General features: G+C 47.5%; 1 protein-coding gene across 1 annotated transcript; it reads right to left on the bottom strand.

Annotated features, from left to right (window-relative positions):
* Window positions 1-6,645: 6,645 nt before the first annotated feature.
* Window positions 6,646-15,269, bottom strand: PSMG1 (proteasome assembly chaperone 1). The gene is made up of 7 exons (XM_083171693.1): window positions 15,018-15,269; window positions 14,120-14,229; window positions 13,470-13,624; window positions 11,205-11,267; window positions 8,918-9,116; window positions 8,123-8,259; window positions 6,646-6,884 (listed from the first exon to the last, which is right to left on the bottom strand). The coding sequence occupies exons 1-7, from the start codon at window positions 15,152-15,154 to the stop codon at window positions 6,810-6,812; spliced, it is 876 nt and encodes a 291-aa protein (XP_083027819.1). The 5' UTR covers window positions 15,155-15,269; the 3' UTR covers window positions 6,646-6,809.
* Window positions 15,270-16,567: the final 1,298 nt, after the last annotated feature.

Raw genomic sequence — 16,567 nt, 5'->3', positions numbered from 1 at the left:
GGCCTTGAAAACTTTTGCTATGGGGCCTACGAATATCTACGGAACGACTAATCAATGCGGACCGATGCTGTGGGGCTGAGGTATTCACCACACATACTCCTCTGCTGAGCCATAAAACATCCAGCTAAACCGTGGAAAGTGCTACGGAGGCAGTTTCTGTGATTACCCGTTTCCTGTGAGCACATTGTAGGTAAGATATTATACAGCCAGCTCAGTTTGCATTACCAACACAGTAAGTAATGGGTTTAATGTAACTTAAAACAGTAGTCTGGGCTCATTAATGGACCCACACACAGGTCTTACCAGGGATCCTGCTGCATAATCTGTCCAGACAGGCCAGGTCCCCCTGGCTTTAATGTTGGGTGCCAAATCCACATTCTCAGTATGTTCTGTGAATTAAAGCCTATTTCTGCAGATTTTCTATGGATTATTATAGCACCCAAGATTGCCAGACAAACTCACCACAGCTATTAAGCTGTCTACCATGTGCAACGCATTTGGCCAGCAACTTGTGCTCTTAAATAAGTATTTCCGAGGGAACTAGATATAGATATATATATATATATATATATATATATATATATATATATATATATATATATATATATATATATAGTAATGATCTTTGCAGGGAATGCTAGGTAGTTATAGTGTAGAGCTGTACTTGGTAGCATGAAGAGGTCACATGGGAACCAGGGCCTAACGGACCAAACAGGGCTACGGAGACTTAATCATATGCATACAGGAAAAGCACTTAAAAGGTCAAACAGCGCTATTGACTATGTTGTAGCGACAACATAGTCAATAGCGCTGTTTGACCTTGTGCTTTATTTATTGTCCTGGCAAAGCAAACTGTTATCAGGAACTGGACTCGTTTAAAATTAAATGATAAATGTGATTGAATCATCGGGATTCTGGGTATTAAAACAGTTTCTCCAGTTCCACAGCCAGTAAGAATATTACCCTCAATGAGATAGTTTTACAGCTTTAATGTGCAATCGTGTCCCATTGCATTCCCCTGCTCCCCATCACACACCCCCTGCCTCAGCCACCCCACTCTATGCCCCCTGCTCCCTATCACACACCCCCTGCCTCAGCCACCCCACTATATGCCCCTGCTACCCATCACACACACCCTGCCTCAGCCACCCCACTCTATGCCCCCTGCCTCAGCCACCCCACTTTATGCCCCCTGCTACCCATCACACACCCCCTGCCTCAGCCACCCCACTCTATGCCCCCTGCTCCCCATCACACACCCCTGCCTCAGCCACCCCACTATATGCCCCCTGCTCCCCATCAAACACAACATGCCTCAGCCACCCCACTATATGCCCCCTGCTTCCCATCACACACACCCTGCCTCAGCCACCCCACTATATGCCCCTGCCCACCATCACACCACCCCTGCCTCAGCCACCCCACTCTATGCCCCCTGCTCCCCATCACACACACCCCTGCTCCCTATCTTACACCCCCTGCCTCAGCCACCCCAATAAATGCCCCCTGCTCCCTATCACACACCCCCTGCCTCAGCCACCCCACTATATGCCCCTGCTACCCATCACACACACCCTGCCTCAGCCACTCCACTCTATGCCCCCTGCTACCCATCACACACACCCCTGCTCCCTATCACACACCCCCTGCCTCAGCCACCCCACTATATGCCCCTGCTACCCATCACACACACCCTGCCTCAGTCACCCCACTCTATGCCCCCTGCTACCCATCACACACACCCCTGCTCCCTATCACACACCCCCTGCCTCAGCCACCCCACTATATGCCCCTGCTACCCATCACACACACCCTGCCTCAGTCACCCCACTCTATGCCCCCTGCTACCCATCACACACCCTCTGCCTCAGCCACCCCACTATATGCCCCCTGCTCCCCATCACACACACCCCTGCTCCCTATCTTACACCCCCTGCCTCAGCCACCCCAATAAATGCCCCCTGCTCCCTATCACACACCCCCTGCCTCAGCCACCCCACTATATGCCCCTGCTACCCATCACACACACCCTGCCTCAGTCACCCCACTCTATGCCCCCTGCTACCCATCACACACCCCCTGCCTCAGCCACTCCACTCTATGCCCCCTGCTCCCCATCACACACCCCTGCCTCAGCCACTCCACTCTATGCCCCCTGCTCCCCATCACACACCCCCTGCCTCAGCCACCCCACTATATGCCCCCTGCTCCCCATCACACACCCCTGCCTCAGCCACTCCACTCTATGCCCCCTGCTCCCCATCACACACCCTCTGCCTCAGCCACCCCACTATATGCCCCTGCCCACCATCACACCCCCCCTGCCTCAGCCACCCCACTCTGCCCCCACCACACCCCCCCTGCCTCAGCCACCCCACTATATGCCCCTGCTACCCATCAGACACCCCCTGCCTCAGCCACCCATCACACACCCCCTGCCTCAGCCACCCCACTCTATGCCCCCTGCTACCCATCACACACCCCCTGCCTCAGCCACCCCACCCCCCGCCTCAGCCACCCCACTGTATGCCCCCTGCTACCCACCACACCCCCCCTGCCTCAGCCAGCCCACTGTATGCCCCCTGCTACCCATCACACACACCCTGCCTCAGCCACCCCACTTTATGCCCCCTGCTCCCCATCACACCCCCCTGCCTCAGCCACCCCACTTTATGCCCCCTGCTCCCCATCACACACCTCCTGCCCCAGTCAAATCGCACAATGCCACCTGCCCCAGCCACCCCACTATGCCCCATTACCCATTGCACACCCCCTGCCCCAGCCACCCCACTCTGTGACCCCTGCTCCCCATCACACACACCCTGCTCCCCATCACACACCCCCTGCCTCAGCCACCCCATGCCTCCTGCTACCCATCTCACAGCCCAACATTCAACCCCAGTGCCTCCTTGTGCTCCCACAACGCAATGCGCTTCCGACATGCCCCCCAGGCACACACTCCTCTGCACGCCACTGGCCTTCACCCACTGCACCTCAAATCCCCCATGCACGCACCTTCCTACACCCCGGACACATCTCATTCCCCCCACCCTTTGCTCACCCATCTCCTCACATCTACACTGCCAATGGCCAGCATCACTTGCAGAGCGGTATCAAATCCGGGTCCAATCCCCCCCCCCCCCCACACACACACACACAGTCTCCAGGGGCCAAGTCGATTCCCACATGCAGCTGCAAGAGTACTTCTCAATTTCCAACTGGATCCCTCAGTACAGCTGCCAGCCTTTGCCGGGCCCCCAGCCTCTGACCAGTCCCATTGCTAGCTGGAAAGCACCACCGACAGCTGAGCGTGGGATGTTATCATCAGCGCGGGCTGGAGATCCACAGCACTGAACAGGGCAGAGGAAGCAGGATTGAAATGGCCATGGAACCTGCATGACTTTGTGGTGAGGGCGTATGGCATAGGTGGGCTACAGGGATTAGCGTAGGGCATGTGCCGGGAACATGAATGTACTGCTAGCACACGGCTACATAGGCGAGTGCCGCGTTCCTCCCCGCTTTATGATAAACTACCTTCTTTTCCTGTGACCCCATACATTCCATGGAATAGAGATAGAACATTTTGTTAGGGGAGACATCAAACTTTCTAAAGAGGACAAGATTTAAGTGATCATTTGCCAGCGTGTACTAGGTAAATCACAGCTGGAATCTGATTGGGTGCTATGGGTACATCTTCACCTGTCGTCTTTAGGTTCGACAAATCAAATCATCATCGTCCATCATCCTCGGCAAGTTGGACCATAACCGGACATCTGCCACTTGTCTTGGGAATATAAAAACATTGTTTCCCGTGATCTGAGAATTGGCACTTGGCCTCCGGAGATGGTAACGTGTCTCTAACCCTCTGGTCAGCTGCATTTAATATCTCACAGCATGCAAACGTGTAGAACACACCAGGCTCCGGGACATCTGCTCCACATCAAGCCACAGAGAATCTCCTAATTTTGGATCATTGGGACATTCTGCAGGTGGCCCAATTATTAAAATATGGTTTTCATTCATGGCACAAAGTTATTTTTTTTTTCTTCATAAAATGTAGCGGCTTTTAACGTTTTAAGTACAAAGTTTGGGCGTCTGGCAGCCATATGTCAACACCTCCGAGAACAAACCCGTCACAGGAACACTTTACGGAGCTTGTTTTATGTCCGTTTGTTGGGGATTCTATTTCTTTTCTTTGTAATCATTACGGTGCCCTTGGGGCCCTTGAAGGGGTTAAATGGAAGTCTGGCGATTACCAATGTCGGTTTATGTGAAGGGTTGAGCGAGGGCTCTGGAAACGGTGGAGTCAGGTTTCTCGGCGGATTGTGGAATTTTATTGTAAAATAATTAAACTGTCAGTATCTGCCACAATGCGCTACACCCTACAGACTCTAAGGTGGCATATACCCAACGTGCCAGGCAGGTAACCCGGCTCCTGCGCTGAATGGGTGCATCTGGCCCAATTTGTGTTTCTTTGGTTTGGACAGCGACCTTATCCAGGTCAACTTAGAAACAGGTTATACAGTGACAGACTGCAGGAAAAGGACGAAAGTGTATTAGTGTATGGAATTCCATAGAGGATCGCAACCGTCCTCAATTTCCAATGGCCCTTTAAAAAAAAAAAAAAAAAAAGAACCGACCCCGATTTTTACTTCAGACTACTGTACATGTTCCGGTTTGGTCAAGTGCTCGATTCCACTTCCTCCATATGTATACACAAAGTGGTCTCCTGGATTTAATGGTCAGATCTCTTGCCTACTCCCATAAGACTATGCATCATCCTTGTAGACCAATGACACTCCATGTCAAGACTGTTCTTCTTAAAAACATCCAATCAGAAAGCAGAGGCTGGAAACACTGATTTTGCAAACTTCCTCTCAGAAGTGACCACAGCAGCGTTGACATCAGTTAGGGACAGGAACATACATGGTTTGCATTTTAGCACCTTCAAAACTTAAGTTTTAACAGTTATACTATGATGATGTCCACTGGCCGAAACCCAGGATAGAGATGAGGTTCTGCTGAACCCCTCACACAGCAGCCAAGAGTCCCCGCAAATTGTATTTAAATAAAACAACTGCAGTAAGAAAGAAAATGGAGGTGTGCGCGTTTTGGGTGGATTCGGTTTTCAATTTCATTTGGTTTCAATTCATAAATCGATAAAAAAAAAAAATCTAAATTGTGTCATTTGGACCTGGTTACGTGCAATCTGAAACCAGAATTTAATATTTAAATCTTATTTCCGAACAGACAACAGACCTGGCACGGTTTCAACCAGAACCACGAAGTGATTCCGAACTGGTACTCAATTAGTTTGGGAACCCCTAAGTTAAGGCGCATTTGTATTTCAGGAAAACTGAACCACACATTTCTAATTAAAAACCAACCTTGGGGCAGATGTATTAAACCTTTGAGTGCCAACATATCTGTGAAATGTTCAAAATATCTGCAAAATATGCAAACGTCGCTCACATTTGTTATATCAATTCAAATTAAAAAAAAAGCTGTGTAAAAAAAGATTATATTTCCTATATAAGGTAACATTACCGGTCATTATGATGGATAGAAAGGTTTGCTGGGCAGTTTTCACAAATTCACTTGGCAAAGTGGAGATAAAGGAGAAGGTGATAAGGCACCAGCCAATCAACACCTAACTGTTATTTCCAAAACATAGCTGATTGGCTGCTGCATTATCACCAACTCCTTTATCTCTTCACCAAGCTTAATACATCTGTCCCCTTATGTGAAACGGACTATAGAGTCTGTGGTGGAAATGGTATGTTGCTGTGGGCAACCACAAAGATACTCTCTATGTACTAGAAGGTGCTACTGTAAATAAAAAAAAAGTAGATTGTTTCGTTGCCCATAGCAACATCCCATGTGAAATAGAAATACATTTCCCCCTGTGTGTTCTAGCTCCAGTATGAGAGGATTTCCTAATTAGCAGATAGCGGGCACCGACGGGGATAATGGATTTAATAAAATGAATACTGAATAAGTTCCCATTGCCCAAACCAAGCAGCCCTCCAGCTGCTGCGGAACTACACATCCCAGCATGCCCTATCACAATTCTGGCCTAAACACAGAGGATGCACCGTACATATTGTGCTGAACCAATACACAAAAAATGCTGCCAGGGAACAGGGACATCACTGAGGCACTTTCTGGGGCTCTCGGAGGCTCCCCCTAAAAATCAAAATGATTGACATTACTGTTCTATTGTTTCGTCATTTTGACGGGCTGGTAACTACTATAAAATATAAATGATATCGGTCTCTATACAGACATTTCTCATTCTGCAGAATTCCAGATTTTTTTTGTAATCTTTGTGTAAACAAAATAAAATAAAAACTTAAGTGGATCTTTGACCTAAAGAGCCAGAACACCAAATGTCAATCGCGGCACTATAACCTACAGACAAGGCGCAGTTATTCACTTCTCCGTGTTGTTCGAGCTGATCGCTATAATATCCAAGATAAGAGTATGCACCAATACTGCCACCTAGTGTAATAATCAGAGTACTACTAAACCTAGGCAATGACAATAATTATATTGTGGCAAACATCCCTGACCGGTATATTTCCACTGCCGCATTACATTGTAGACTAGTAACATTTATTTAGATAGGAGGAACAGATCCGCACATTAAGAGAAAATAATCGTTTTATTACTAAACATTTATTAAATAGCATTATGAAACAACACAGCTGTGCTTCAGCCATGGTCTTGTGATGGGAAACAAGACGCTCCAGCTGTGGAACTACAAGTCCCATCAGGTCGGCATACATGGCCGCTCTGACAAACAGTCTCTATATATACAGGTTGCTTTGGATTTCGCTGGTTCTCACCAGCTCCTTCAGGCTTTCTTCAATTTTCTCAGATTTCTGTAAGTAAAACAGTATTCGGGTTATCTAGCGCTCGGAGTCTGGATTTAACATTATTATAGCTACCAATGGCGGTTTAGTCATTGACCGCTGCAACCCATACAGCAACCGCACTGGCGTTCTGCGCAACCGGGCAGATATAAAAGTAATCGTACTATTGTCCAGTGGAGAACTACATCCATCTTTTAAATATCTACAGATTGTCTTATATTTTTTACCCCTTTTGACGGACTTACGAAAGTGATATATGCTAGCCAAATTGATTGATTGGCTTACCAATTAACTAGTTTTGACCATCACTTGTATATTTTATTGTATCATATTTTGCTTATGTTTTTTTTAATCATGTATAAATAGTGTTCATTCTAGCACCCACCATATTTGAAAACCCATGCAATTCCTCTTCCCTGCCCGGGGTGTCGCTGTCTGCTGTAGTACTTCTAGCACAGTGTGGTCTGTATATCAGCCCTGATATGCAAACCAAACCTGTGCTAGAAACTCCACAGCAGACAGCGACACCCCAGGCAGGGAACAGGAACTGCATGGGTTTTCAAAGATGGCCGGAGCTAGAATGAACATTATATAAATATGTCATTTAAGGATCACGTTTAGTTTCATACCATTGGTGAGAGCAATTCTCCATAATCCAATGTATTAATATTTCCAACATTGATTAATGAACTTGTCTTCCCAGACGCAGAGATCATTTTAGTTTTTTATTGTAATTCACCTATGGTAGGGACAGCCAATCCCGCTGACCACTTGCAGCAGGGAAGCCTAGGCCACTTCTATATATTTTCACTTAATTTATGTTATATTTTATATATTGTATTTATTATAAAAAGGAACATTAGACTATATACAGTATTATACTCAAAGCGCCAGGAGGATCAGTGTCCAAAGACCCTGTACACAAAAATGGATTCAACTGGCCGGAAATGGCTGCAAAATATCACTGATCACCTACAGTCACTTCCGGGAACCCTGATGGAAGTTGACTGCCCCCATCTAGATACTGCACAAGTCCCTTATGGTAACATGGGGGGGGATCCTGCTCTTAGCTGGCCGGGCCAAGGAGACAGAATCAGTAAATGTGGAGTAGCCTTATACGCTCAATATACCTCTTCCACAATAGGCCGGTGTGAAGGAATTACACTGCAGTATTCGGTTCTGCTTAATTAGCCAATGGGGCTCTGCCTAACTTATCATTGTAATTGGTGGAGATCTCCGATTCTTACCACAGCCAATCGGCTCATGCTCTGGCAGGACAGGATGGGGCGGAATGCCTCCATGGTAACAGAATCCAGCTTAGTGATGTCAGTGTAGCACTGGTAAAACACAGCGGGAACATCCCAGACCTGACAGTACGTCATCACTAGAAGAGACAGAGTTATTTACTGAGGGACCAATTACATGGCTCATATTACACCAAAAATTCACAATTTAATAAAAATATAAAAACACACACAGGTTCCGTCTCATAACGATTATGTCATTACTTCCGGGGCTCCCTCCAGTTCCTCTGAGTGACGTTGAGTTCTGGGTCAGCTCTTCACACTCCTATGTCCGTCCAAGACTTCTCCTGGAAATGGACAAAGCCATGTGCATTGCAGGTGGGGTAGATGTAACATGTGCAGAGAGAGTTAGATGTGGGGGAGTTATTTTGTTTCCGTGCAGGGCAAATACTGGATGCTTTATTTTTACACTGCAATATAGATATCAGTTTGAAGTACAAACCCCACCCAGATCTAATTCTCTCTGCACGTGTTACATCTGCCCCACCTGCAGTGCACATGGTTTGTCCATTAGAGAGAGAATTTGCTTTTGCGAGTGAACCAGAATCAGGGCCTATCTCCAGTGCGCCCATACTCCATCAGCATTTCTGACCCTTACAGTCCCTCCCCCCACTTCTGAGGTCATCAGTGTTACGGTTATTACTGGTCAATCACTTCTGTAGATCATTCTCTCGCTGTTTGATTGTTTCCCCCTATACTTTCTGATGGCGCCATATAAAAAGAGATTACTGATGATACCTGCGGCTGGCAGTCCATCCACAATATTTGGCTGCTCCAGAGGACTGCAGGGGCTCTTGTCGGTGTATCGCTTTGTCTTGATCACTTTGAGGAATGGGACCGGCAGATTATATGTGGATTCTGGAGTCTTATAGTCGGAGACTGGGCAGGAGGAAAGTACAGTCACCTTTACACTGGACTTCTGCAGACAGCCGAGTACCTGTAAGAGCAATTGTGGTGCCGTAAGTAAAAACAGATCTCCTAAAATGTTGTGTTACGGATAGGGTGGCCAATCCCCAGATTGGCGGAATCCCGGTATTTGGCCCCAAAAACGCTGGGATTTCAATCCCGGGATTGGCGTTTGCAATCCCGGTATTTCAGGATTAGACTGCTCAGTCTAATGCTGGGCAGCGTCTGAGCACTCGCTCAGATGCTGCCCGTCTTTTCCCAACGCCCGAATTCCGGGATTGAAAAAAATGCCCCGGGATTGGCATTCCTAGTTAGGGATGGATTATGGGACAATCCTGCTTTACCGCATAATGATAGGCATCTAATTTTGCTGCAATATCAAATCACTTCCTTTGCAGCTAGGAATCATGGGATTTCTCTGTCTCGCTGCACACTCATTAGCCAATGGGCACAGCAAGGGATTATGGGATACAGCCAACCAAATGAATATTAGCACAATGTTCAACACCACAGGCATCCTGCCTCTATGTGGCCTACACCTCACATGCTCCAATCAGATTAGCATCCAACTAAAAGGTCACAAAACGTTAAACCGCAGCAAAACTACCCTGAACTTGAACTTTTGCGCAATTGTTCCCAGAATCGCAGGAATGGGCTTGGAAACTGTACAAATTCCAGAACTGAAAAGAGAAAGGTTTTAGATATCTATTTATTATTCCCCCTCGCTAGACAGATTACATCAATTCAATGCTCGTCTTTTTGTGGTTATTCTGAAATGAAACCAAATGCAATCAGAATCGTTTACACCACTTCCAAACATACATGACCGTGTTTGAAAATGCCGCTGGGGGAGATCAACATTTGTAAAAATGTCATTGACCCAACGCTTTCCATATTGTCTGATGGACATGATGACAGCGTGTTTGGGCAGAGAGTGACGGGCCAAACACCTGGTTCATATTAGACTCCAGCTTTCTACGTCTTTGAACCAGGAGATGGGAGCAGAATGTGATGCAAGAGTCCGGACATCTGCTGTATAATCGCTGGCAGGAGGGCGAGGAGTCCAGCGATGTCTCATGAAAGGATCACCCCAGTGCTTTTACTTACAGGTTTATTCTCCTGCCTGGTCCTCAATGTCAGTTGGATGCAGAGAAGAGCACTAAAGCTCTCAGACCCAGTCTATACTCTCCCCTATACTACCGGTCCTGCCCTCAGGAACTCCACGCTTTGGGGGTTATTCTTGTTCACTCTTTCTGACAAATTCGTTCTTAGATGGACAAAACCATGTGCACTGCAGGTGGGGCAGATAAAACATGTGCAGAGAGAATTAGATTTGGGTGGGGCTTTACTTCAAAGTGAGATCTATATTGCAGTGTAAAAATAAAGCAGCCAGTATTTACCCTGCACAGAAACAAAATAACTCACCCAAATCTAATTCTCTCTGCACATTTTACATCTTCCCCCCTGCAGTGCACATGGTTTTGTCCATCTAAGAAGGATTTTGTCAGAAAGAGTGAACTAGAATAAGGCTCTTTATCCTGCCACATTTGGTTCTCCAAATCCTAACACTGTCACTGACTTGCTACCTCTCCATCCTCTTAAGATTTGAGCAGTTTTCCTACTGGTGCCTCGGATCTGAAATGTATTGGAAAGGTGCTGGGCGTTCCCGTGCGGAGATGGGCTGTATTATGGGCATGTTACGGGAGTGCTGCAGACGGACAGAGAGACCGCACCTTCCATAGGGCTGGGGAAGTTTTGACGGTGTGACCGATTGGTATTACAGCACCTGTTAACAATGACAGCGGGAGTCAAAGGTTCCTGCACATTGAGGCACTCGGATGTACAGCAGGAATGGGATTAATTGCAAAATCCGCATAAAGTTGCAGATGGGCAACCACAGCAACCTCTGAATCAGGCCCTTCACCCCACCCCCTTTGTCCAACAATCTCATTGCCTCTCTGCTACCCCTCGGAATCCTGTCTCTGCCCTCCCTTCACCTCTTGCTCACCGCTCATTGTAACAGTAAGATTGCCCCCGACCATCATGCACCTGCCCAGCCACCCCCCCCCCCCCACCCCCCGACATACAGCATGTAAGGGATACAGGAGCTGGTGCTCACCTTCTCACACCACTGGAACTGCTGATCCTCAGCCACATAACACTTACACTGGCAGAGCAGCACCTGCAACACAAGGGGGGCACAGTCACTGGCAGTACGCATGTGGCTGTATGGGAGGGACACAGCACAGAGGATTACAGAGACAACGGGACAATCGTACAAGGAACAGAAGCAGGACGGCTTCAGGAACCTGCCGGAACGCAATAATATTGCAGAGAATCATCTGTTACAGCAGGCACTCTGAAGGCACACGATGCTGGGTACACACCTAAAGATGTATCTGCACAATCTATCTGGTGAGAACACAAATCTGGCAATGTATAGGAGGAATAGACAGTCAGCCATTTGCTCCCAAACACTGGAATACAGATAAATAGTCATTCAGAAGAGTATGGATCATTAGGTCTCCAAGCATTACGTCGACACCATTACGTCGACATACAGAAAGGTTGACACAAGCATTAGGTCGACATGGGCAAGGTCAACAGTAAAAGGTCGACATGGGGTTTTTCATTGTTTTTTTTTACCCGAATGTCAACACAGTCGACTTGAACACTGAAACGTAGCACCACGTCCCCACGCATGGCTCCCTCCATGCCCTAGTGCTGGGGTAGCCAACCCTAGTCCTCGAGAGCTACCAACAGTGCATGTTTTGCAGGTCTCCTCACAGAATCACAAGTGAGCTAATTAGCTCCATCTGTGTATCTTTTAAAATGTGTCAGTGATTAATGAGTGCAGCTGTGCAGCAGCTAGGTTGTCTGGAAAATGTGAACTGTTGGTAGCTCTCGAGGGCTAGGGTTGGCTACCACTGCCCTAGTGGATGGTAGGGCATGAAATACCATCTGTCTGCACATGCTGGCTCAAAAACAGTGAAAAACCGCATGTCGGCCTTGCCTATGTTGCCCTAATGCTTGTGTGTGACCCAATGCCATGTCAACCTATTGGCCGTATCCCATTCAGAAAAATTGTTAAATCCATTTGATTTAACGAACTTACTCCAAACAATCATTTCTGTCTGTTTTCCAGCATGATTGTTTGTCATTTGCTCCCAGATTTTATACTACTTATCTTGGTAACCGCCCTTCAGCCAATATATGACCATGTCCGCCACATATAAGTGCTGCCAATGGCAGCTGCGTTATTCCACCTCCACACATACACAGCTATTTCAGCCATGACTCTTGTGTCAGAGCTACAGCCGTCGCTATCGGCGACACCCCCGTTACCTCCCAGAAACCCCACTGGAAATCAACCTTCTGCGTCTCAGATCAGTAACCACTTGCACATATGCAAATCAGCACAGAATGATAACATCGGCAGCTTGCATACAACATCGCCGCTGCGTGCATCTGGGACTCAGGCCAAGGTAAGGTTACAAATAAGATCAGATTGATTTTACATTTTAAAGAATAGCTAGACCCAGTCACATCGTCAGTGTCACTATGTGGATCTAGGCAATAGCCAGACCCAGTCACATCGGCAGTGTCACTATGTGGATCTAGGCAATAGCCAGACCCAGTCACATCGGCAGTGTCACTATGTGGATCTAGGCAATAGCCAGACCCAGTCACATCGGTAGTGTCACTATGTGGATCTAGGCAATAGCCAGACCCAGTCACATCGGCGGTGTCACTATGTGGATCTAGGCAATAGCCAGACCCAGTCACAACGGCGGTGTCACTATGTGGATCTAGGCAATAGCCAGACCCAGTCACATCGGTAGTGTCACTATGTGGATCTAGGCAATAGCCAGACCCAGTCACATCGTCAGTGTCACTATGTGGATCTAGGCAATAGCCAGACCCAGTCACAACGGCAGTGTCACTATGTGGATCTAGGCAAGAGCCAGACCCAGTCACAACGGCAGTGTCACTATGTGGATCTAGGCAAGAGCCAGACCCAGTCACAACGGCTGTGTCACTATGTGGATCTAGGCAAGAGCCAGAACCAGTCACAACGGCAGTGTCACTATGTGGATCTAGGCAATAGCCAGACCCAGTCACATCGGCAGTGTCACTATGTGGATCTAGGCAATAGCCAGACCCAGTCACATCGGCGGTGTCACTATGTGGATCTAGGCAATAGCCAGACCCAGTCACAACGGCAGTGTCACTATGTGGATCTAGGCAATAGCTAGACCCAGTCACAACGGCAGTGTCACTATGTGGATCTAAGCAATGCTAATGAGACTTTCTGATCTACTTGCTGGTTTCTAGAGAACGATGTCTATGCATCTAATCACAAAATAATGACCCCTGTACTCACCGTGGGATCGGTGATTGATCGGTAGAAGATGCAGGATGATGGGGATGTTGTGCGGTCATTTCTGTGGGTGCTGTCCCGGCACCTCTCATTCCACAATGTGATATAACCAGACACCTCCCAACTGCCAGAGCTCAAGATATAGGAGGAGACAAACCCTAGATACAGGATACACAATAACACCAGTGACTACTTCCACACAGTGTAGTTATAGGCCGTGGTTCCAAAATGTGGTCTTCAAGGCACCCCAAAAGTGCACGTTTTAAGAATATCCATGCTTAAGGCACAGGTGACTTAATTACTACCTCTGACAATTTGATTATATCTGTGCACAAGCAAGGATATCCCTAAAACCTGGACAGTTGATTTGAGGACCACATATGTGAACCACTATTATAGGTAAATGCAGTTTTTGCTTTGCGTAGCACTGGGTGCATTTGTGGCTCGATAAAGCGTGGCACTACAGCAGCGGTTCTCAACAGATCAGGTTTTCAGGATTTATTTAATCATGTACAAGTGTGTTAATCTATTTAGCTTGATCAGTAATTATTCCGCCTGTTATTAAACAGAAATCCTGAAAACATGACCTGTTAGGGTTACTGGGTAATTGGACTTGAGAAGCACGGTAGTGATGGATTATATTTAGCGCGCACCTGTGGCATTGTCACCAACAGCTAGGATTAGGCTGGTGCAGGGTAATCTGTGGTCTACGGAGCTTTCTATGGCGGCGCGGGTATCAGCATTCCAGGTGAGCATCACCTCCCTGCAATGAGAACAGAGGATTAATCCCAACACATAATCTACTGAATACAGATAATCCCAGTGCGCTGGTGGCAGAAGATGACATTACACAGTATGAGGTTGTCATGTGCACCCAAATAAAATGTATCATGGATACTGAATGTTATATTTTGGGGATACCTGCATTTGGTAATAAGGGAAGTGGAACTGTGCAGATTCAGAGGACGACGTCCAACTTACCGATGTGGAAGTAGATGTATTGTAAAAACAATGTCTAACTATTGACACAGACAACAACAGAAGTTGTACTGTGCATCCAGGATATACTGGGAAAATGTCTAACTATATTAACAGAGGAAACGAGAGAAGTTGTACTGTGCATCCAGGATATACTGGGAATATGTCTTACTATTAACACAGGCAACAAGAGAAGTTGTACTGTGCATCCAGAATATACTGGGAATATGTCTAACTATATTAACAGAGGAAACGAGAGACGTTGTACTGTGCATCCAGAATATACTGGGAATATGTCTAACTATATTAACAGAGGAAACGAGAGACGTTGTACTGTGCATCCAGAATATACTGGGAATATGTCTAACTATATTAACAGAGGAAACGAGAGAAGTTGTACTGTGCATCCAGAATATACTGGGAATATGTCGAACTATTAACAGAGGCAACAAGAGAAGTTGTACTGTGCATCCAGAATATACTGGGAATATGTTGAACTATATAGCAATCCGTGTGCTGCTGGTAACAATGTAACTCCCAGAGAATGGGGCTGCCTAATACACAGAATATTACCTTTTCTTCTCTATCTCCCTTCTGATCTCCCTGTCTTCCTCATCTTCGTCTTCTTCCTCTTCCTCCTCTTCCTCCTCCTCCTCATCATTCACAGCCCTGGAGAAAGCAGACACAACCTCCCCAAAGAACGTGGCCATCTCTGCGGTCCTGCTGTATATTGTAGCCGGCTCCCTGATCAGCCCACTGCCCAGGTCTTACAGCCGCTGCAGCATGACACAGACAGCAGGCCGCACCAGGAAGAGAGACTGAAGGAGCAGGCGGCCGCCAGAGGGAGCCAAATACACTCTGCAGCCGTGCTTGTGTGGTTATCGTCAATAATACTCAGCGGCCGCCAGAGGGAGCCAAATACACTCTGCAGCCGTGCTTGTGTGGTTATCGTCAATAATACTCAGCGGCCGCCAGAGGGAGCCAAATACACTCTGCAGCCGTTCTTGTGTGGTTATCGGCAATAATACTCAGCGGCCGCCAGAGGGAGCCAAATACACTCTGCAGCCGTTCTTGTGTGGTTATCGGCAATAATACTCAGCGGCCGCCAGAGGGAGCCAAACACACTCTGCAGCCGTGCTTGTGTGGTTATCGTTAATAATACTCAGCGGCCGCCAGAGGGAGCCAAACACACTCTGCAGCCGTGCTTGCGTGGTTATCGTTAATAATACTCAGCGGCCGCTAGATGGTGCCAAATACACTCTGCAGCCGTGCTTGCGTGGTTATCGGCAATAATACTCAGCGGCCGCCAGATGGTGCCAAATCCACTCTGCAGCCGTGCTTGCGTGGTTATCGGCAATAATACTCAGCGGCCGCCAGAGGGAGCCAAATACACTCTGCAGCCGTGCTTGTGTGGTTATCGGCAATAATACTCAGCGGCCGCCAGAGGGAGCCAAATACACTCTGCAGCCGTTCTTGTGTGGTTATCGGCAATAATAGTCAGCGGCCGCCAGAGGGAGCCAAACACACTCTGCAGCCGTGCTTGTGTGGTTATCGTCAATAATACTCAGCGGCCGCCAGAGGGAGTCAAATACACTCTGCAGCCGTGCTTGTGTGGTTATCGACAATAATACTCAGAGGCCGCCAGAGGGAGCCAAATACACTCTGCAGACGTGCTTGTGTGGTTATCGGCAATAAACACTCAGCGGCCGCCAGAGGGAGCCAAATACACTCTGCAGCCGTGCTTGTGTGGTTTATCGGCAATGACCAGCAACGGTCACTAGATGGTCCCAAATACACTCTGCAGCCGTCTTTGCGGAGTTATCGGCATTCATTAGCAGCGCCGACTAGGCAAAACACACTCTGCAGACGTGCTTGTGTGGTTTTCGGCAATTATCATCAGTGGCCACTAGAGAGCGCCAAAGAAGCATCACAAGGACATTTGCATATTACATTGGAAAGGATTACATTGGCCAGGATTACATTGGCCACTAGAGGGAGCCAAAGAATAATAATAGAACAGCCGCAACTTTGATCGGGAATGATCAGCGACGGCCACCAGAGGGAGCCAAATAATCGCAGAAGCACGCCTGTAGTTTACATTGGCTAAAAAAAGACACTCAGGC

The sequence above is a fragment of the Crinia signifera genome, chromosome 2, assembly GCF_055691185.1.
Source record: "Crinia signifera chromosome 2, ASM5569118v1, whole genome shotgun sequence".
Taxonomy (NCBI): Eukaryota; Metazoa; Chordata; class Amphibia; order Anura; family Myobatrachidae; genus Crinia; species Crinia signifera.
Note: the sequence above shows the minus strand (reverse complement) of the source record. Positions and strands in the feature narration are given on the sequence as shown.

Excerpts from the sequence above, each read along its gene's own strand:
- PSMG1 (XM_083171693.1), bottom strand. The coding sequence starts at position 15,154 with ATGGCCACGTTCTTTGGGGAGGTTGTGTCTGCTTTCTCCAGGGCTGTG. Across the intron at positions 9,117-11,204 it reads AGTTCCAGTGGTGTGAGAAG|GTACTCGGCTGTCTGCAGAA; the intron begins GTGAGCACCAGC and ends TTGCTCTTACAG. Across the intron at positions 6,885-8,122 it reads GCATGAGCCGATTGGCTGTG|AAATCTGAGAAAATTGAAGA; the intron begins GTAAGAATCGGA and ends TTTTACTTACAG.